The 20,836-nt window shown below is 54.9% G+C and overlaps 2 protein-coding genes across 8 annotated transcripts in view; one reads left to right on the forward strand and one right to left on the reverse strand.

The window, feature by feature from the left end:
* Window positions 1-6,256, forward strand: part of SLC6A6 (solute carrier family 6 member 6) — a 76,143-nt gene extending 69,887 nt beyond the window's left edge. For all 3 annotated transcript variants that reach the window (XM_045832283.1, XM_045832284.1, XM_045832285.1), the window contains 4 exons: window positions 445-547; window positions 1,104-1,204; window positions 3,295-3,465; window positions 5,849-6,256. In XM_045832283.1, coding sequence (XP_045688239.1) covers window positions 445-547; window positions 1,104-1,204; window positions 3,295-3,465; window positions 5,849-5,989 — 516 coding nt within the window. In that variant the 3' untranslated portion in view covers window positions 5,990-6,256. The remainder of the gene's footprint in view (window positions 1-444; window positions 548-1,103; window positions 1,205-3,294; window positions 3,466-5,848) is intronic.
* A 6,089-nt stretch (window positions 6,257-12,345) lies between these two features.
* The window catches only part of GRIP2 (glutamate receptor interacting protein 2), a 59,028-nt gene continuing 50,537 nt past the window's right edge, over window positions 12,346-20,836 (reverse strand). For 4 of the 5 annotated variants that reach the window (XM_045832540.1, XM_045832539.1, XM_045832538.1 and 1 more), the window contains 4 exons: window positions 20,394-20,499; window positions 17,230-17,373; window positions 16,150-16,296; window positions 12,346-14,945 (listed from right to left, as the gene is read on the reverse strand). In XM_045832540.1, the coding sequence (XP_045688496.1) occupies window positions 14,787-14,945; window positions 16,150-16,296; window positions 17,230-17,373; window positions 20,394-20,499 (556 nt within the window). In that variant the 3' untranslated portion in view covers window positions 12,346-14,786. Of the gene's footprint in view, window positions 14,946-16,149; window positions 16,297-17,229; window positions 17,374-20,393; window positions 20,500-20,667; window positions 20,779-20,836 lie in introns of those variants that run through there. The other variant, XM_045832541.1, reaches the window with a different exon arrangement.

Consider the following 20,836-nt stretch of genomic DNA (forward strand, 5'->3'; position numbering starts at 1 on the left):
TCCCAGACTCGGTCTGGGGTTTTCCACCACCACTTTCCTTACTGCAAGTAAAACATAGATGTTTTTTCTGGACGTGTCTGTAAGAAGCCTCCCTCCACAAAAGGCACATCGCAGGCCCACACACTAAACTGCTGGTTGTTGCTGAAATCTTCCGTGTTGGCCGCAGCGGGTGTTAAGAGCCTGCTTTGGGAGCAGGCCTGAGTGAGCGTGGGGTTTTGTGCTGAGGATGACGCACTGCTCGCCTTTCCTTGTTTTCTCCGTGTGGGTGTGGAATGAGTCAGACACGAAGCGGGGCGTCTTTTTACAGAGGTGTCGGGTTGTCATAGCCTTTGCCAATTTTTCTTTTGGGTTTTATATTTTTTATGGATATGCCAGAGCTCTTTATATATGAAGGGAATTAGATACCAAATAACACATCGGACATCTTTGTGTTTTTCTCCACAGGGTGGCATGTATGTGTTTCAACTCTTTGACTACTATGCAGCTAGCGGTGTATGCCTTTTGTGGGTTGCATTCTTTGAATGTTTTGTTGTTGCCTGGATATATGGTGAGTACCGAGTTTTGCGTGTCCTGTCTCAAGTCTCTCCTCTGGGCCTATTTAGAAGTTTCAGAAACAGAATTCTAAGAGGAATTGATTGAGTCGAACACAAAGGCCTTCCCTACCTGGACTTCCCGGCGGAAGGCAGCCCCCTCCCTGCACAAATCACATGGTTGTGGCCGCACTGCAGGTTCTCCCTGTGCTGAACGTGCGAGGTGTGACCGTGTGTTTTGACAAACACGTAACTTGGCTGTGCAGGGTCTCCCTGTGCTACGCTGCTCTGGGGTCCAGGAACAGAGCGTTTAGGCCTCCCTGAGACCTTGGGCTGGTCACACCAGGTTTTGGACAGGGCGTGCCTAAGGGTGGCCGAAAAAGTACAGGACGCCCATTACTTTTTATTTTAGATAAACGCCTGCCACACCTGGGTCTGTGTGTTGTCAGATGCAGGGACGGGGGTCAGGCCCCAGAGCTCCCTCATGGCTCTTGAGCGCTCGCCCCGCTGTTCCCGGGGCGGACGCTGGCATCGGACACCGTGTCACCGTCTGCCTGCCTCTGTCTCTTGCAGGCAGCGATAACTTGTATGATGGTATTGAGGACATGATCGGCTATCGGCCCGGGCCGTGGATGAAGTACAGCTGGGCTGTGGTCACTCCAGTTCTCTGTATTGTGAGTTTTCTCTCGCCTGGCTGTGGGTAGCGGTGCAAAGAGGAAAGCGTATCAGGGGCTGTTGGGAAATGAGGGGGATCCACGATAGAGCATGTAACTTTCCCCCAAACTCTTCCAGAGCCCAGGAGCCCACGTCCCCTCACTGATTAAGTGAAGGAGCCATTGGGATGTCCAAAGGAGAGGTCACAGTAGTTGGAAATGTGTCACTTCCATGGTGGGGCTGGGGCGGGGGCGGGGGGGTGGTTCTAACTAGAGAGGGGACTTCCCAGCAGAGAGGTGCTCTGGGCTCTCCCAAGAACAAGAAAGCTGCGTACCAGCCCCAGATGGAAGGGCAGTGAGGTGCCACACTCCCTTTCCTACCAGGGACACCCCAACTGCCACCTTGGAAAGCGGCCTTGGAGTGTGCCGGGCACCCTGCCTGCTTCCAGCCCCCGCTTGGAGGCTGCAGCCACAGGGAAGTCCTCTGTAGTGAAAGCTGCTTTCCCATCAGTGTTTGAAACCAGTCGTGAGCTTTGAGCTGACAGCAGGGGAAGATGCCTGCTCTGCCGTCTCAGCTTCCACCGTGGGAGGCACATGCCACTTGCATTCAGGGACCAGGGGCTGAGGAATAAATACATGGGCCTTCCCCTGAGTGACCTCTGCTGTTGGACAGAAGAAGTCCACATTGCCGTCAACTCACTGAGTAACTTTAGGGGGCCTCATCCCCCCAGTGGTAACATGAGGAGACTCTGACATGGAATGTGAGTGGCAGCTGACAACCGTAGGTTGTCACTGCTGTTATTTAATTTAATTGTGGCCTTTCCAACTGAGGTGCTTATTTTACCCATAAAAATAGGTAAACTGTAGCAGCCAGGAATCCCAGCAACTGGCCAGGATTTTTTAGAGAGAGATCGTATTAGGTTCAGAGGCCAAGCTCTTGTTCTTACTGGTGTGTGTTTGTGGGCGTCTCCTCTCACCACTCTGACCGTCGGCCTCTTCCTCCCTCCCTCCTTCCCTGAGGAGGTACACAGATCAGAGATGGGCTGCACCTCGGGGTAGTAGGATGAAGTCACCCTGGTAGAAAGAAGAATGTGACGGGCAGCTATAAAGCTTCCTCATGTCGGGAGAGCACAGAGCCGCCACTTCCTGGCACTCTCCCATCTAAGCAGCAGCCCCCACACAAGGACAGAAACGACAGCGGGGCTGGGCAGACAGCAGGTGCCCACCATGAGGATGGTGTCTTCACGTTGTGGGTCATCCTCGACAGCCTAGGTTGTGCTCTGAGATGTCGTCATTCTGATCAGAGCAGGAGCCCTGGGCCTCCCAGCCCAGCCACACGAGGGAAAGGGGTCCTTTGCACAGGCTCGGGGGCCCAGAGCTGACCCTGCCTTGTCCCACCCCACTGTTAGTGGGCACTGATGGCCGTTGGCCATTTTCGTGGCCTCAAGACTGGGCAGTGGATACCCAATAGGGCAAGGCTCAGGTCCACGCCTTATCCTGGGAGGCTGGGCCTGGGGCCCAGAGATGGAAATGGGTGGAGAGGGGAGCTAGCATTTATTGTGCACCTGGAAACTGCACCATGTGCTGGGAACAAGATGCATGCCTCCTGCCCTCCCTGACTCAGGCGGGGTGGGTGCAGCCCGTGCTAAAGAAGTCATTGTAACCACCAGCAGTCTGGGAAGGAACATCTGGGCAGGGCCTGGGCAAGTGAGACAGGACCATTAGAGCTAACTTAGGAAGGGGGTGCAGGTTAGGGGAAAAGAGGTTCAGTCCGAGGGAATATCCTGGTCGAAGGCCCTGGGCAGGTGGCTGAGGAGCTGGAAGGGATTCAGGGCAGCGGGAGCACAGAGGAGTGGGTGGATGAGGACGGAGGGGCACAGCTCATAGTGACACTCAGGCCAGGCTGAGAGCTTGGCCTGCATCCTGAAGGCACCTGGGAGCCACAGAGGGTTTTGAGCAGAGAACTGGCTTGGTGATGTTTGCACTGGGGGAGGTCCTTGAGCTGCAGAGCGGAGAAGGGCGCGGAGCCCCTTGGGTAGGGCCTGCCCTGGCCCCAGAATCCACCTAGCCCAACGCCCAGGACCCCCCTGACTGCCCCCATCTCTCCACAGGGATGTTTCATCTTTTCTCTCGTCAAGTACGTGCCCCTGACCTACAATAAAGTGTATGTGTACCCGACCTGGGCCATCGGGCTGGGCTGGAGCCTGGCTCTGTCCTCCATGGTGTGCGTCCCCTTGGTTGTGGTCATCCGCCTCTGCCAGACGGAAGGGCCGTTCCTCGTGGTGAGCACTTGGGGCCCAGGCTGGATTCGAGGGGTGGAGGGGAAGCCGAAGGCCAGCTGGCCGTCAGTTTACTGAGTGGTCTGAGCCCTACACCCCTCCCAGCACCAGGAATGGTGGAGACTGTGGGCGGGAGAGCGTCTTGGGAAACTGGGAGCCCAGCAGCAGGCTCAGGCTGGGGAAGGCCCTGGGGCGACTCGGGGCTGTGGCAGGAGGAGGAGTCTGCCAGGCAGAGAACTGGAGAGAGAAGGCGTGGGGTGTGCTGCAGGAGGTGTGACAACACTCAGGCAGCAGTGACACCTTCGGGGGAAGGGGGGTGAGGGAGAGGTGACGGCAGGTTTGGAGGCCCAGCAAAGAGCTAGGGCTCTGCCTTGGGAACAGAGGGGCTGCTGTCTCTGAGACGGGAGCCAGGGAGCCAGGGAGGACGCCCAAGCCCCACCCCGAGGCCTTCCCTGACCCTGGAGCCAAACTGCAGATGAGGCCCCCCGCCCCGCCCCCGCTGCTGCCCCCTCCCCAGTCCGTGGTCCTGTCTGCTGACCCACCCTCAGAGGCCACCTCTGTGCTGGACAGAACCTCCAGCTTCCAGGCCTCCTTGCCTGCCAGTCCCCTCCCCCGAGGCCTCCCGCCCACTGCCCACCTCCTCTCAGAAATTCCTCAGACAATGCTGCAGATTCCAGGCCAGCCAGACCGGGGCTCTTTCCAAGAAATCCTTTTCTTAGAATCTCGCTTAACCTTTGGGCTTGGGTGGACTCCAAGATTGCACTGTTTTGTTCTGAGCTGTTTTTTATTGTTATTCTCTTAAAAATCTGGAGCCAGGATGTCCTGGGGCCCCAGCTCTCCCTTGGGCTGGGTGGGTTTCCTTGTGGGCAAGGGAACGGCCCGGAGGTGGTGGTGGTGGGGGAGAGGAGAGGCCAGGCAGAAAGGCACCAGCCTTCCCTCGACAGAGGAAGTAGGCAGAGGTGTGCCGGGGGGCAGTCACGAAGCTCGGTCTGAGCCCCAGAGTGCTGCTGCTGCACTGGGCTCCTGTGTTTCCTCAGAGGACTCAGGGGAGGGCCCCGGTATTTAGCCAGAATGCTGCCTGGTCCTACCATCTGTTAAAATATTTAAATACTGAGCCTGGGGACATACAGGAGATAGCCACTGCCCTGGGTCTCTCAGGGCGCCCCCCCCTACATATACCCTGTGTGAACCCAGTCCCTCCCCAGGAGTTTCCAGAATGTTCCTACCATCCAGAAACTAAAGGGTTAATTGGATACATAGCCAAGCCATTGGATATCTGTTCTGATTGGCCAGTGCCCACAGCAATTACATAGTTCAACCCTGGGGCTGGACACCAGGACGCCCAACAGGTCACTCACTTGTGTGTTCCTTCAAAGCTTAATTTTAAAACATTATTCCAGCTCCAGGTCAGAGGTTTGGTCAGAGTGGGCCTGGTGTAGGGGAAGAGGAGGGGGCAGGGGAGGAGCCACTCCACCCTAAAGCTGCACCCCTTCCTTAACCCCAAGGCCCTCCTTGGAAGGCAGCCATCTGTCTCCGCTGTGTGGCCCCTGGAGCCCCCCTGCACGGTCGCCTAGGTGGCCTCCCAGCCATGAGCATCTCTTAGAGCAGGTTCTACAGACCTGGGTCTCTGTCCCGGAGGAGTCCAGTGGCAACTTACCCTGCATTTAAACGGCCCCCAGGGGGCTGTTCGGGGCGTTTGCCTCCTGTCCGCCTGCTGTGTGCACACCCCATCGTACAGATGTACGGACAGGCGGAGCGATGAGAGGGGTGCGGGATGACCTTCCTGCTGGCACCCCACCCTCGCCCTCTACCTGGGGTCTCCAGCTGGCCCTCCAGGGACCAGGCAGGCAACCGAAATGGGGGAAGCCCCAGCAGCAGGCCCGGGGGTGATGCAGTCAGCTCTATCCTGTAGTTACCAAGGGGACATGGGGCCTGCCATGGCTAGATCTTGCGATTTTTAAAGAGAAGATGGAAATCTGGATTTTCAAATGAAATATAGCTTTTAATAAGCAGCTCTGAAAATTTCTAATATACTGAAACCAAATGTCTAGATAGAGAACTTCATAACTTCTTTCTATTTAAGTTCCTGAGTGGACACTGGACAGAGGCAAGCGGGGAGGTGGGAGCCCTGAGTTTGTGTCCCCGCTCTGCCATTGGCTTGTCCTCACAGATTCCACGAGCGGGCCCCAGCTGGGAGGACCAAGGGACCCTAGAGCACCTTAGTTCAACCTCTGGATTTGCCAGTGGAGGAGGTGGGAGGTCCCCGAGAGGATAGTGGTTTTCGAAAAGCCAGACCGTGCACTGGCCCAGAGAGGGCAGACGGCCAAGGTGAAAGGGAACCTGACTGCCTGACGTGCCGCCTGCTCCTGTCCCCTTCCTTCTCCAGAGACTCAAGTACCTGCTGACCCCGAGGGAACCCAATCACTGGGCCGTGGAGCGGGAGGGGGCCACGCCCTACAGTTCCCGCTCGACCATGAACGGCGCACTCATGAAGCCGACGCACATCGTGGTGGAGACCATGATGTGAGCGCCCCCGGGCGGCGGGCCGCTTTCCTGCTGTTTACTAACATTAGATTCTCATAGGACCAGGTTTACAGAGCTTTATATTTGCACTAGGATTTTTTTTAATTGTCACAGAAAATATTACTGTGTGTGTGCACACGCGTGTGTGGTGTCGTGTGTATGTGTATTTTGTTTTGATTTGGGGCTATTTTGTACAAAAAAAAAAGCCCCATGGGCAGAAGTCCGGGGCAAGGCAGAGCTTTCATACTGAATTAGATGTATTTTATGGGAACTGGTAAATTTTTCTTTGTATTTTTTTTTACATATAATTATATATACACTTAGAGATTGTCATACACTTTTACCACTTGAATTGATCTTCTTGCCAGCAATAGATCTCATTTTCAAAAGCAATTCTTCGGTGCTTATGTAGCTGGCAGAAAGTTCTGCCCCAAAAAACACAGGGTGGAATTTTCCTGGGACAGCAGACCCATTTTAAAGGTGTAGTACCTCCCCAGTCTGGTTCAAGCAGAAGCATCCAGCAGGGAGCGGGCCCCACCCGTGGGGGCTGGAGAAAGGGGGTTGCGAGGAGGCGCCTCTGCACTCGCGGTAGCCGGGAAGGGAGGCACCAAACTAACCGGCCCACCCCTCAAACAAAGGCACTGACTTAACCCTGACAGGTGAGGCCCCGCAGCGAAGATCTGGTTCTAAGTGGTAGAAACCGTTGCACCAGGAACAAAACCCCAGCTTTTATTGAGAGGTCCGTGGTGGATAGTCGGAGGGACTGTCAGAACCAGCCATCTGCGCTGGGCGGTGAGGCTGGGGCTCAGCGTTCAGGAGAACACTCACGGGGCTGACCCTGACCGCTGGGCCAGCATCCTTCCCGTGGCAGCCCAGGTGGAGACCGAGGCTGGCCCAGCCGGAGCCTGCAGGCTCAGGGCCCGACCCCACAGGCTGGGTCTGTCGCATCTCAGTGGGGTGCTGTCAGGTTCCGGTCACTCCCCTTCCCCCCTCGAAGCTGCCTGTAGGAGGGAAGCAGTGTGTATCTGGTGAGGGACAAGGGGTGAGCGAGTGGACCAAAGGATGTGGGCCCTGGGGCTCGGCCCGGTGTTGGGGAGGGGTGCTTTTCTCCCCCTCATTTCTCCACCCTCATCTCCCAGAGGCCGGGAAACTCCCACAAGCTCTTGTCGAAGATCCCAGCCCAGGGCCGGGAGGGCTCCACGCAGGGAGCACCAGGAGTGTCTGTGGAGGTTCACTGGACATTTGAGCCCAGTGAAGTGCTCCCCCCACCTCCCTCCCAGCTCAGTCACAAGCCCAACTCTCTGTAGACCCTGGGAGACAGGAGAAGTCTGCATTACACAGCCCCTGTGAGAGCTGGTGTCAGACACGCACCGTGTGGGGACCGAGGGGAGGCAGTGAGGGAGTGTGTTTTTAGGAAGCTGGGGTTCATGGGGCTGGCACCCCGGAACTGGCTCAGCCAAGTGCAGAGTCCTTTCTGAGCCAGAAGCGAAGGTACTCTACCGTTAACATCCCGAGTGTGGACACACCTCCACCCTGGCCCTATTTGGACCTAAACTGTGCCATTTAAAGTCACTTCCAAGTTCAAACTCTAAACCGAAACGTCACAAAGGGCAGTGACTGCCTGCAGGGCAGGTGGGTGGAAATGAAGTCCACCTCAGGCTTTCAGAGCAGGGGCTCTGAAACCTGGAACCCCCCTCCCCAAATCTGGGAGAGGGGGGAGCCTTTGGGGTCCTCCTCCCAAGGGGCAGAGGCAACTCTGAACCTTCGAAACGTCTTGTCTTTGGTAAACTTTCACATTTCTCTCTTTCCAAAGCGTACACTCTGCCAAACAACGCCTATTCCAAACCGTTCACAGTTCTAATGTGTTCCTGTTTTTCTATGTATTTATGGTTGCCGCTGTGTCTGATTGGATTTCATTGTTTGTTTCCCCCCCTAATTTTATCGAATAGCAATGTGACCCCTTCCCCTCCGTCCTACGGAATTGTATGCAGGTCACTAACCACTGTCAGTGACTGGGGACAGGCGACGTGCGGGAGCGAGGGGCTCGGCAGGCTGTGGCTGCCTGGGCATCTGGGGTCATTTCAGGCTACATGCATCTCCCCTCTGGGGCTCAGACCCCCAGGGAAAGGTCACAGGGTGGCAGGCAAATCGCAACATTCTGGACGTGACCCGAGGAAGGCCTCTTATAAGATTCCCAGACCAAATTCTAGACCAAAGACACATGCAGACCAAGTCCCCAGGTCCCACCTGGTCGGAAGGTCAGCCACTGTCCCCAAGCCCACTCCTCGCCAGTCTCCCAGGTCCCTGTCTCCAACTGTAACCCTCGTGTCTACTCCCCTGGCGCTGGTGTATCCGCAGAACTTGGCTCTGTGAGTACAATGTGTCTCTATGTCTCCACATAAAGAAAACTGTCACTGGCGCCAGTGACTCTGGTCCGCCTGTCTTGGAGAAGGGGCTGTCCTCTGCCCACTCTCTGCCTGGATGGGTCAGAAATTCCGATGCCCACGCAGAGTCCAGCCAGCCAAACTTGGAAGGGACGTGAGGGAGGGTGTTTAGAGAACGTGATCGGGATGCAGGAACGGGGCAGGGCCCCCGGACAAATCTCACCAGGCAGAGGCTGCATGAGCAGGGCCCGGGCCCCGCCAGTCCCTGCAGTGGAGTTGCACGGTCAGTGACGGAGAGGCTTCCAGCCCTGCCCCCCAACTTAGCGCCCTCATAAAATGGGGAAATTGAGGCCTGGAGCCGGGGAGGGTCTTTGGCACAGCAAGCGGGAGTGGAACCAGACTGTCTGCGGTCAGTTCCGGCCGTATGTCCTCTCACGTGTGTGTGGCAAGTGGTGAATGCAGCTCCCCGGTGTTCTCCCTAAAGACCAAGGAGGAGCCTTTAGGAAAAAAAGAAAAGCTCTGTCCCCAACGTTGGGGGACGAGGTGAGTAGCACCTGCCACCCCCTGACCATTCGTGGGCCCACTGGTCCCCGAGCTGTGACTCAGGCCTCCAAAAGGAAAGGCAGCCCCTGTTCACCTCCACCGTGACCCTGCACCCAGCAGTCCTTTGTGAGCTAGGCATTGAGGTTCCCATTGCACACAAGGAAACTGAGGCCCAAAGAAGCCAGTCAGTGTCCAAAAGGCAGAACGCTTGGGCAGGATTCAGCCTGAGGCCACATAAGACAGTGGGGAGTGGCTTTAGATTCTGATTTCTGAGCAGTACCAGCTCCCTCTCTGCACCCCTGGCCCCTTGCTCTCCCCCAGACCCCCGGCACACCCCCAGAGACAGCGGTGAAGCACAAGGGGAAAGCCAGCCCCCCCCCTCAGCCCAGCATGGGGCATTCTTATATCACCAGGTCCCACCACACAGCGGCCAGTGGCCCAGCCAACATTTCAACACTGCTGCCCCTCTGGGTGGGGAATGCTCTGGGCAGCCAGTCCTGAAGGCAGATGCCTCCCTCCTCCCCCCACACCTCAGACACAGGCCAGGAAAGGACTCAGAGAAAGCCCTTCTAGGCGGCTGTAGGGCCCCACCCAGCCCTCAGACCCAAGGTCAGGCAACTCCAAGCTGGGCCATCCACATGGTTGCTGCAAACACCACTGTGCAAAAATGCAACAAGCACAAAGCCACAAAACAACCCAGAGGTCAAAACTGGAGAGGAACGCGGGGCCCTCCCTCTGCGAATGCAGCCAGTTCTGGTGGGAAGCTGTTGTATTGTTCTCCTGTGGGTGTCACCACAGACCCCCTCTGACAAGGTCCCCGGGGTGGAGCATCTTGTGACACACTTGGCTTCAAACTGAGATGTTAGCGCCATGGGTTTTTTTATCCAATTAATTTTCAAATCCTTATCAACTGTGACTCTGAATTTAGCACAAGAGAAAGCCGAGAACGTGAGTCTTGCCTCCTTCCGGAAATATGTCTGGCTCATCAGGACATTTTTTTTAAACTTCAAAATATTTTTAAGATATTTTGAACTTTTGTAAAAAAAAAAACAAAATAACTAACAAGAGACTCATCTGAGGAGGAGCATTTGTATTTGAATAAGATCTCCTTGGTGTGTAATTCAGTCTTGCAATATATAAGCTTTTGTGTTAAATGTTTCTGATATGAATCCCTGTATTTTGCAGGGTTTTTCCTTTCCTTTTTTTGCTTTGTAGATAAATATGTATATCAATATTTTAAATTCATCTTTGCTTTTTTTTTAGAGGAGTTTGTAATCACCTTATAACATGAAAATAAACATTTCCTTTTTAAATCCAACATGTGTGGGTTCTGTTTTTGATGAGGCTGGTTTTTCTTACATTTGACAAGTGCTTTCCAGTTTGTAAGGGGCTTTCCATCCCGCCCTGGATGCTCCTCAAAGGAATTATCCAAGGCTGGAGACACTGAGGTGGAGGCTGCCAGGTAGGATGTGGTTTGCACAAGGACACACGGACGGCAGGTCGGAGACAGTCGATTTGCACCCAGGTCCCCTGATGCCTGGGTCTGCACTGGCTGCGTCTACGGGTCCTACTGAATGAGCTCACCTGCTACGCTCATAGCCCCATGCGGCTGGGAGATCTCACAGTCTCCTGAGCCTCAGGTTCCCCATCTGGAATAAGCCACCGCCCCCTCTAAATGTTCAGGGATGATCAGAGATGATGCTCATGCATCAGGCCCTCACCTGCACTGGCTTCCTCCCCACCCCCCACAGCACAGGGTGACCTTGCTGTAAGCCTAGGAAAGGGTTGTAGGAAGAAGGGCACCAACCTGAGGTCAGTGCCCTTCTCCCTGCCCCACCCCAGCCTCCCACTAGGTGCAGTCACTGAAGCCTGGTCCCATGCCATCCCATCAGGGCTCTGATTGCCAAGTCCAAGAGTAGGGCAGGGGCAGGGGAGGGGGCTGGGTGACAGGTAAATGGCAAGTCCTGGAGGTATGCACATGGGGCCCTCAGAGGGGAGGACACCCTCAAGGTCAGTGGTTGGCACAGATGTCCTCAGCCTTGGGGATCATAAGCCCAAAGCACTGTTCTAGGTGGGGAAGCAGGCCAGGAGAGGGTTGGTGTTCCGGGCAGCCTCCCGCCCACTGGCCCCATCACCCTTCAGGAGTGGGCAAGTTCAGGGGAGCCTGCCGGGTCCTTTCTCCAACTTCCCAAAGTCTCAGTATTTCACTTTTTATAGATGATGTTAGAATAAAACCTCCCTCCCTCTTTTTCTGGCTATCTTCCTTTCTGTTGGTCTCCACCCACTTTCCTCCCTCCTTCTGAATGTTTTGGCTGTGAGGCGTGTGTTCAAATCCTGGGCTCATCCCTATTACCTGTGTGACCTTGGACAAGTTACTTAACCTCTCTGTGCCTCATTTCCTCATCTGTAATGTTGAAATGGTGGCAGAGCCACCTCTGAGAGCTGTTGGGAGGATCCAGGGAATTCTCACAAAGCTCTTAAAACAGTGCCTTGTGCACAGGCAGGCCGAAGGACCAGTGCTGCCTCTCGGGAGACCGGCAGCACCCTGCGCAACACTACAGCCCCCAGTTTTCTTAGCCGGCCCACGTAAATGCAATCGGTGTGGTCCAGCCCCTGCTTGCATCCCTCCTGAGATGGGGAGCTTACTCCCTCTGGCATGGCTGATTGGAAGAAGCTCTTCCTCTGTCCACACAGAGCTGTGGCCCCCTAGTGGGACCCAGCCCTGCCCCCTGGGCTCATCCTACCCAGGCCACCACCCCCAGGCTGCCCTCTTGGCCCTTTCCCTACCCAGGCTGCCGGCCTGCCACTCACCTGCCTCAGTGACTTCCCAGTGCTCAGAGAATCAAATCCACAGTCCCTACCTGGGCCTTCATGCTCTGCAGACTTCAGTCTGGTCTCTAACCCCACCCCCGTGTGTGCCTCCTTTCTCTTCCTCGAACTCACCAGCTCATTCCCAGCTCAGGGCGTTTGCACATGCTATTCTCTCCGCCTGGGACGTGCTTCCTCCGACTCCCCAGGGCTGACTTGTGTCCTTCGGGTCTTGGCATAAAAGCAAAGCCCTTCCTGACCTAGTCACTAACCCCATTACTGTCTCGGTTTTTTCATTGCTCTCTATTCCTCCCGAAAGAATTCTTTATGACTTTTTTTTTCACTTGTCAATGGTCTGTCTTCCCCTAGAGTATAATGCCATGCAGACAGGGCCTCATCTGTCTTGTTCCTGATGGTTTCCCAAGGGCTGGAATGATGCACCACACACAGCAAACTTTTTGACTAAATGACTTAATGGATTCATCAAAAGCAGGTGAGATGTTATAAGATCTCGACGGAAGCTGACTCTTGCCAGCTTTTGATTTAAAAAAAAAAAGTAAACACCCGACTCTAGGTGCATTTAAATAATTTTATTTAAAAAATCCATATCAACCCAACAGCATCCCACCCCCAACTTCCAAGTCACTGCAGCCCCCCGCGGGACAGACAGGTTTGCACGGGGCCCCAGCCGGCCCCCACTGGCCTCTGCAGGCCTCGCCTTGGCTTGCGGTGCTTCCCGAGAGCCCTAAGAAACCCCATGTAGAAAAATACTTTACAAGGAATATGCTCTCATCTCAGCCAGAGAAAAATACAGCTTTTTGGGGTGGGAGGGGCACGTTGCAAGGGCTGTACTCAAAATGCATAGGCAGGCAGGACGCTCGCTCACCAGGGACGGGTGTCGGGAAACATCAGGTCTGGGACGAACGATCCCATGAGAAGCCAGAAGAAATATTGCATATGAGAAGGCCGGCCACAGTGAGGAGGTCCGCCCGCCAGGCCTCCCGGCCTCGTTGCATCCGTGGGTGGGGGGAGGGGTGGCAGAGGCCTCAGCCCGAGGAGGGAAGGGAGCATTGGTCAGGGTTGGGATGCATCGTCCCTCGCCCGCAGTCATCATAGCCTTCCCAACCCCAGAGGCCCTGGGAGCCTGCTCTGTCCAGCTCTGTCAAATGACAGAGGCCCAGAGTGGCTGGGCCACTTTCCTAAGGTCACACGGTTGAGGCTGCGAGTGGCCATGTCACCATTGTACCCCACCCCCCACCCCAAGCTGAGGGTTCTTGGCATTGGCTTGGTACCCCTGTAATGGGTGGGCGGGGCCCTTTCACCGGGGCATGGATGCTCGCACAGGATCCAGATAGTAGAGGCACTAAGCAGTCCATTCGGGGCACAAAGGGCTCTTCAGGTGCACGGAGCAGGGGACAGGGAAAGGGAGGGGTGAGGAGAGGGGAAGCAGGTCCTTAGGGAGAGTGTGGGCAGGGTGCCAAGGGGGCCACAGTGGACAGGGAGGCTCCTACCTGCTTAGACACTGTCCACCCCTTGATTGTCCAGTGGGTGCACCAGACTAAGAGGGGGTCACCCAGCACCTGAGCAGTGGCTCAGGGGGAAAGTAACAGGCCTCTTGACTCCCCATCTGGTCCCTTAGAGTGGAAGAACATTTTCAGGGGACAGAGGTGGAGATGGGTGCAGGTAGGAGTGGGTGCTCTGTTTTCCTGAGACCCCCATTAAGAGCTGGGTGGAGCAAAGCCAAGCCCCAGGCCTGGCTGCACCCTGCCTGCCCACCTCCATCCCAGGGGCCACACCCTGGGCCACCAGGGGGCAGCCTGTGCCCTTCTTAAAATCAAAAGCATTTCTGATCTGTGAAAAATGAGGAAAACGATTTTAAGAGATGCTGGTGCTTCCAGATTGCAAGTGGGAAGAAACTTCCTTGAATGACCACCATGGACACTGTCGCCATTGGGTGGGGGAGAGAATGGCCCATCTCTCCAGCCAGTCTCTCCCCTGTCCGTCTGTCTGTCTGTCCATTTCTGGGCTCCTCCCTCATTCTCCTGCTCCCCCAGGCAGGACATCTTATTTCCATGGCTTCCCATCTGCACTGAATGGCAGGTGAATGGAGCCCCAATGTTGTCCCCAAATGACTCCCTCCTCCTGGAGGGGCCTGGGCTCAGAGAGGTGTATGCAGATGGGTCAGCGGCCACACAGCCTTCAAAAGAAGCAGGAGGGGCTGAGAGCCCAAAGCCTGACACGGCTGCCCGGTGGGTCAGGACCACAGCCTCACACTGCAGAAGCTTCAGACCAGAGATGCCATGAATGAAACAATCAGTGACTTTCACATCAAAGGGCTGGCACTTCCCGGATTCCAGAGGCTCAGAACCTTCTAAGTGGAGACGTCAGAGCCAGAGAATCTCGGAACCAGCAAGCCCCAAACACCAGAATTCTGGAGAAGGAGGCGGGCTCCTATCCCAAGCAGCATCCTTCCTGGCGATCAGCTCTCCAGCTGAAGTGTCCCCGCCGCAGGCCTTTTCCTGAATGCCCCCCATCAGGAAACTAACCCTCTAAACACCCGTGGATGCATCACCAGGACACCTCACACCTCAGTGTACCACCCCACTGGGGCATCCAGCTCCCACTTGCTCACCTCCTGTGATAGGGAGCTCACTCCTCCGGCAGTTCATTCCAGTTCCACAGCTCTGCTGCAAGTGCATCCTACACTTAGCTCAGCTTTCCCCACCCCAGGTACTCCTCTGAGGAAGCCCTGTAGCGACCTGCAGCCACCTCCAGACCCCTCTTCTTCAAGCTGAGCAGCCTGTCTCTATTGGGCCCCGGCACCTTCAGCCATCTTGGAGACCCATAGTGGAAAAAGACCTCAATGCCCCTCCAACTGGGGCAGGGGCCTCACTGCCTGGCACCCCAGTCCACAGAACCAGAGAACAGAGACAAGGTCCCGTCCACAACTCAGGGCCAGCTAGATGGACAGATGGATGAGTGGGTGTCCACATCTCCAAGCCAGCTAGAGGTCTAGGAGCCAGGATCTTCTGCAGTGGCCCTCTGGGTGTCTGGACCAGGCTGACCTCAGAGCATCCGTGGGCTGCTGGGGCCTGGTGCCTGTGGGGTCCGGTTGCTCTGTGCCAGTGGGTTGCGGCTGACGACCAGCTCCAGCACGTCACCCGCCTCAGCCAGGAGCGGCACCGCCAGGCAGCAGTCGAAGTCCCGAGTGCGCACATGGTTGACCTGCAGGGGCGCACAGCCTGGCGTCAGCTGGTGCGGTGGGCCGAGGGGTGGGAGTCCTGGCATTTTCTAAGTGTGAGCCCCGCCCCCGCCCCCGCCCCCACCCGGACACAGGGCAAATCTGAAAAATGCACACAGAGGAAGTCATTCTGCATTTAACTCTTTCAGTCCTTCTGGGGGGTTTAATCGAACAGCAAGTACTGGGAGATGCCAGCACAACCCCCACACCCCGATGCCTGCTTCTCTCCCTTCTAACGTGAGAGGGCGCACGCGCGCTCAGCCCCCTGCCTCGGATTGTGTGACCACGCCCTTTTTCTATTTTATTTGTATTTTATGTTGGCCTATTTCAAGCAAACAGTGTTGGGTTTTTGTTCCTAATTTAGCAGAAAAGTTTCCTTTTAAAATAAATTTAAGTTGAAAAAACATCAATTTAGAGAAAACATATATTCAGTAAATTTAGCACAAATGTGGCAGAAATCACCCCAAGGGAACCAAAGTAGCTGGGGCAGGTGCCTGGGCCAGGACGCCCATAACTTTCCATCTGCTCACCTACATTTCCCAGCCTCCCTTGCAGTTGGTGAGGTCACATGACTAATCTGGCCAATAGTCCATGTAGGGGAGAAGGCAGAAAAAAACCATATGCGATTTTCCAGTCTGGCTTCCTCTGCTGTAGGGTCTGAGGCAATGACAGAGGGTGGAGCCTCCATCAGTGGAGGTGGAGCGAGGCTCACGCCTGTCCACGGTGGACACAGGTGAGCAATAAATAACGTATTTTTCAGACTATAAGACGCACCCCCACCCCTAATTTGGGAGGAATAATGGTTGTTAATGCTGCTGTTGGGTTCTGTTTACATTTACATTGGTGAAATCTTGTGTTATTTACGTTATTAAATATTTTACCACATTTTTTGCTTCAACTTTTCCCCCTATTTTCCTCCTCTAAAACCTAGGTGTGTCTTATGGTCCAAAAAACACAGTAACTGTTCGCATGTGTTAAGCTGCTGAGACTCAGGGGTTGTTACTGCAACATCGGGCCTAACCTAACACAGCTGGTGTCGCTGTTCCCTCCTCACAGACAGAGAAACTGGGCTCAGGGAAGGGAGGTGAGCTGCCCAAGGCCGCTCAGCCGGGGTGGGAATGGGGGGTCTCTCCCACCCTGGGGCTCGAAGAGAGCACCCCGTCTGAGGTGCCCCTGCCGCAGCATTACCTGGAGGACCCTGTCGAAGGGCTGGAGGCCCCCACGCTGGGCGGGCCCGTCAGGACGCACAGTGTGGACATAAACACCCTTCTCCAGGAGGCCATCTGAGACGCTAAAACCAAAGTCATTCCTCACAGGGTCCTTGTGCAGGGTCACCTGGGAGCAGAGGAGGGGGTCCCTGGAGGGCTGAGCATCGTTGCCAGCTTCCCACAGGGGCTGAATCCCTTGGTCTGGCATTCGGTGCCCCGGGACCCAGCTCGGCCCAGCCCCTGGCCCAGCTGCACTCCCCACGTTGTACTGTCTGCACAGTGTCGCTCCCTCCCTTCTGCACCGCAGCAGACCCCACCCCCTCGCACAGCACTCAGGCACAGCAGGGCCTCTGGGGAAGGTGCTCCCATCCCACCCTCCCAGGAGAGGGCCTCACACACACACACACGTGTTCATCTCCCACTTTATCAAATGGTTGGCTGCAGGCTCAGAGTTTCTGAGGACTTTGGGGAGAAAGGTTTTTTTCTCCTATGTGTGTTTTATCTGCATGATAACCTACAGGTGGCAAAAAAAAAAAATCCTGGCTTTAAGTCCTGGCTAGTGTCGCTCAGTGGATTGAGTGCCAGCCTGTGAATGAGGGGTTTGATTCCCAGTCAGGGCACATGCCTGGGTTGCGGGCCAGGTCCCCAGTAGGGGGCATTCAAGAGGCAACCACACATTGATGTTTCTCTTCCTCTCTTCCCCTCTCTAAAAATAAGTATCTTTAAACAAATGTTAACTTTTTAAGGTAGTAATAAATATATACACATATATACACACATAATATATAGAAGCCTTTATATGTTATATGTATACACACAATAACTTAAGTCGGGAAAAAGTGAGTCTACTTAAAAAATATTAATAAGAGCTCAGTGTGTAGCACAGGGGTGTGTGTGCATGTGCCTGTGATGGAAGTTTGGGGAAGCCAGCACAAAGTCCCCCTTTCCTGGTGGGGGGGGAACAAGGGCCCAAGAGGGGCAGGCCCATCTGGAGCCCAGGGCGAGCCCCCATGGCACCAGGACACTCTCCCAGGCCTCCTGCGCCCACCCCAGCACCCACCTTGTGCATCTCCAAGGGTGTTGGCAGCAGCAGCTCCCGCATCTCCTCGGGGGAAGTTCGTCCCTCCCGGCCCCTCCGCCAGGGCCGGCGGCCAGGCCTGCCCTCGAGGGCCACGCTCTGCACAGTGCCTGTCATGATGGATGCCTGCGAGGACACAACCTGTCACTCGGGTGCTCACTCTGTTTCAGTTGGCCGCTTTGGACGCCTACTATGTGCCAGCCTTCCAGGTCACAGTGGGGAGGAGCCCAGGTGCGGTGCTGGCCTCCTGGGGCTCGCAGGATCGATCGGTCACACTAGCAGTCAGAAGAATCACCACTGGCCCTGAACTGGCACGAACTCTGTGTTGGGCTCAGTTCTAGGCGTTTTATGTATAGAACTTATTTTATTCCGTGCGTTATTCCAAATCAGCAAATACCGTTTGTTTTGTTTTGTTTTCCATTTTACAGATGAGGAAACAGAGGCTCAGAGAGATTAAGATTTGAACTCAGAGTCTGGCTCTAAAATCAAGGGTCTTAACCACTCTGCTACTTTGTTAACTGCAAAAACACGTAAGATAAAATCACACACAGCAGTAAAAGTCACAGAGGCAGGTACATGGGAGGTGAGGGCCTAGGACAATGAATCTGGTCCAGTGTGAGGGCTCAGGGAAGCTTCCTGAGCTGAGATCTAAAAGATGAGCTAGAAGGGGGGTGGGGAGGAAGAGAGAACCTGGCAGGCAGAGGGAACAGCATGTGCAAAGGCCCTGTGGTGGGGGATCCGAAGGAAGGCCGGAGGGGGTGCGTGGAATGAGGCTGGGAGGCGAGGGCTTGATCCTGCCCGCCCTGAGGACGACAGTGAGAAACGTTAACATTGCTCCCGAGAGCAATGGGACACTCTGAGGAATGTATGCAGGGGGGTGGGGTGGGGGAGGCAGCATCCGATTTGTGGATTTAGTAGCATCTTCCAGGTTCTGGGTGGACACTGGACTACAGATGAGGGCGTGGAAGCCAGGAGGGAGACCTGTTAGGGTCCCTGTGGCAGCCCAGATGAAAGACAACTAGGGTCTAGACAGGGTTGTGGCGGGAGGGGGGTGGGGAGAGGCAGGGGGGCGGAGTTAGGACACGTGTCAGAGGTGACACGAGGGGGCATTCAGGGAATGTCCTGAGGAGTCTTCAGTGCCGTGCTCCAAGCTGAGAGCAGCATGTCTGTGGCCCTGAGGGAACGTAGTCCCATTCAGACTGGGAACTCCGGAAACGGGAGTAGGGGGCGCATTTGGGGTTGGAGGGGTGGGAGGATGTACTCCTTAGATGTCATATTATACGACTTCCTACGCACCGAGGTGTCTCTCCAGCCTAGAAACTTCTCTCCTCCTGCCCATCACATTACCTGAGTTCCCACTATTAATGCAAGGCTCTGTCTCACATTGGGGCTGGGCGTCAGAGGTCCCCGAATGGAAAGACAAGAGGCTCAGAATCCTGGGGTCATAGAATCATTAAAAAAATGAAATCAGGGTATCATAGGCTCTTGGACCCCTAGAATTATAGAATTCTAGAACTTCCATATAAGATGCAAACTGAGCTGAAACAGAAACTCATATCTCCCTCCAAATCTTGTGGTAAATTAAACATTTAAAAATAAATGCTTTCAGCCCTGACTGGGTACTGGTTGGTTAGATCATCATCCTGATACACCAAGGTTACAGGTTCAATTCCCAGTCAGAGAACATATAAGAATCAACAAATGAACACAAAAATAAGTGGAACAACAACAAAAAATTGATGTTTTTCTATTGCTAAAATCAATAATAAAAATAAACACTTCCAAAGCAAGAAAGAAAAATTTAGAGACAGGCATAAGCAGGAGCAGAACCATTTGGCCCGTGGAAGCAGACAGGCATGTTAGGAGCCAGGGTGCCCGTTCGGGGAAAAGCAGAGAGCTAGCGCAGGGCCATCCCCAGTTGGATGGGGACTAGAGATGTCTGCCTGCCAGTGCGAGGGTTCGGAGAGGAACCCCCAGGACGGCTCTGGGCCAGCGAACCATTTGTGGGAAATGGGGAACCTGCACGTGACCACTGTCTGAATCTGACTTCCACAAACAGAAACAAGGAGCTGAGAAGGTAATGTGAAAAACTGGTTTGCAACTGATGGAGATCAAAAGCCCCAGCCAAGACCTGTGAGACTCTGTCTCAGACACGCTTCAACAGCCTCCTGCCTGCAGGAGCACTCGCTGCTGAAAGCACAACGATCGATGAAATGCAAAGTCCGCCTGCTCACACATGCAACAGACAAATAAGTTTGCACCTGAGAAACTAGGGGAAAAAACAAAGCTAAAGAAATAAGCCTGCTTAAAATGTGCAGAAAAATAAGAAAATGAAACATTAAGAAAAAGACTGTGAAGAGTTGAAAAATAATAAAAAATTGTAGAAATAAAAGATGTGGAAGTTAAAATACAATATTTAGGAAATGGGTTCAGCCCTAGATTAAGTACAACCAAGGAGAGAATCAGTGAGTTGGAAGACATTAGGAAAGCAACTAGGACGCAGTACGGAGAAAATGTGAAAGCACAGCGGAAATGTTAATGATTGCTTTCAGGGTACGAAGGAGGCTCTGAGGTGACCCTGTCAGATCCTCCCTAGATCCTTCTGGGCAGCCTGTTCTGTCGCGGGCACTGCTGACCTCTCACGAGGTTGCCTTCTCCTCTGAGGTCCTCTGGCTCCGCGTCTCCTGTGTTGTGAATGACCATCCACACGCTTCCCCAGGGCACACCCACAGCCATGCCCACATATGGCGCATGCACACACAAACACCAAAACTGCCCCTGGGCACTCAAACGTGCACACTCAACACACGAGATCTGAAGAGACACTCAACATTTGTGCGTGCATGTGCGTGCTCACATGCATACATACATACATAGTCCCGATGCACACGATGATGCCAGACGGGCTCACATGTGCACACAGCCGATGTGCTGGCCACAACACTCTCAGTCACACTTTCAAACATGTTCATGCACAGTCTGCACATGTGTGAAGACACTTTTACACAGAGGGTGCCGGGTGAGTGCACGCCTACAGGTTACACGTGCGCACAACCCCATCAACATGCGTGCCTCCCATGGGCACACACACCAGTGTGCCCAGATGCAGGTGGCCCTACACAGGCCTACAGGGCAGGTGGCCCTACCTCCAGTTCCCTCAGCAGCTCTGACTGACCACAGGACTCCAGGTCTTCGAGGGCTTCCCCAAACACTCGCCAGAAGCCCTCCTTCTGGGCAGGTCGGGGGGCCGGGCTGTAACGTAGGAACCAGAGAGCGTCAACTCCCAGTGGGCGGGTGGGCGGGCAGGCAGGCTGGGGCCTGAGGAGTCTTCTAAATGGCCATCAGCGTTGGGCTCCAGGGGCCAGAGGGTGGGCGGGCGGGCGGGCATCCTCGGTGGCTGTGCCAGGGCCCCGGGGCAGTGGTGGGTGACACGGAATGAGGGGAAGACGCAGTGAGGGGCAGCCGAGACTGCCGGCGGTCAGTTAGAACAGGGGCAGATGAGACGGGGTGGAGAGCGGTGACACAGGGCACCTGGGAAGAGAGACAGAGGGACGGACAGACAGACAGAGAGGAGATCCATGGTGTAGCC

The sequence above is a fragment of the Phyllostomus hastatus genome, unplaced genomic scaffold, assembly GCF_019186645.2.
Source record: "Phyllostomus hastatus isolate PE091 unplaced genomic scaffold, TTU_PhHast_1.1 phas_contig_16, whole genome shotgun sequence".
Classification (NCBI taxonomy): Eukaryota; Metazoa; Chordata; class Mammalia; order Chiroptera; family Phyllostomidae; genus Phyllostomus; species Phyllostomus hastatus.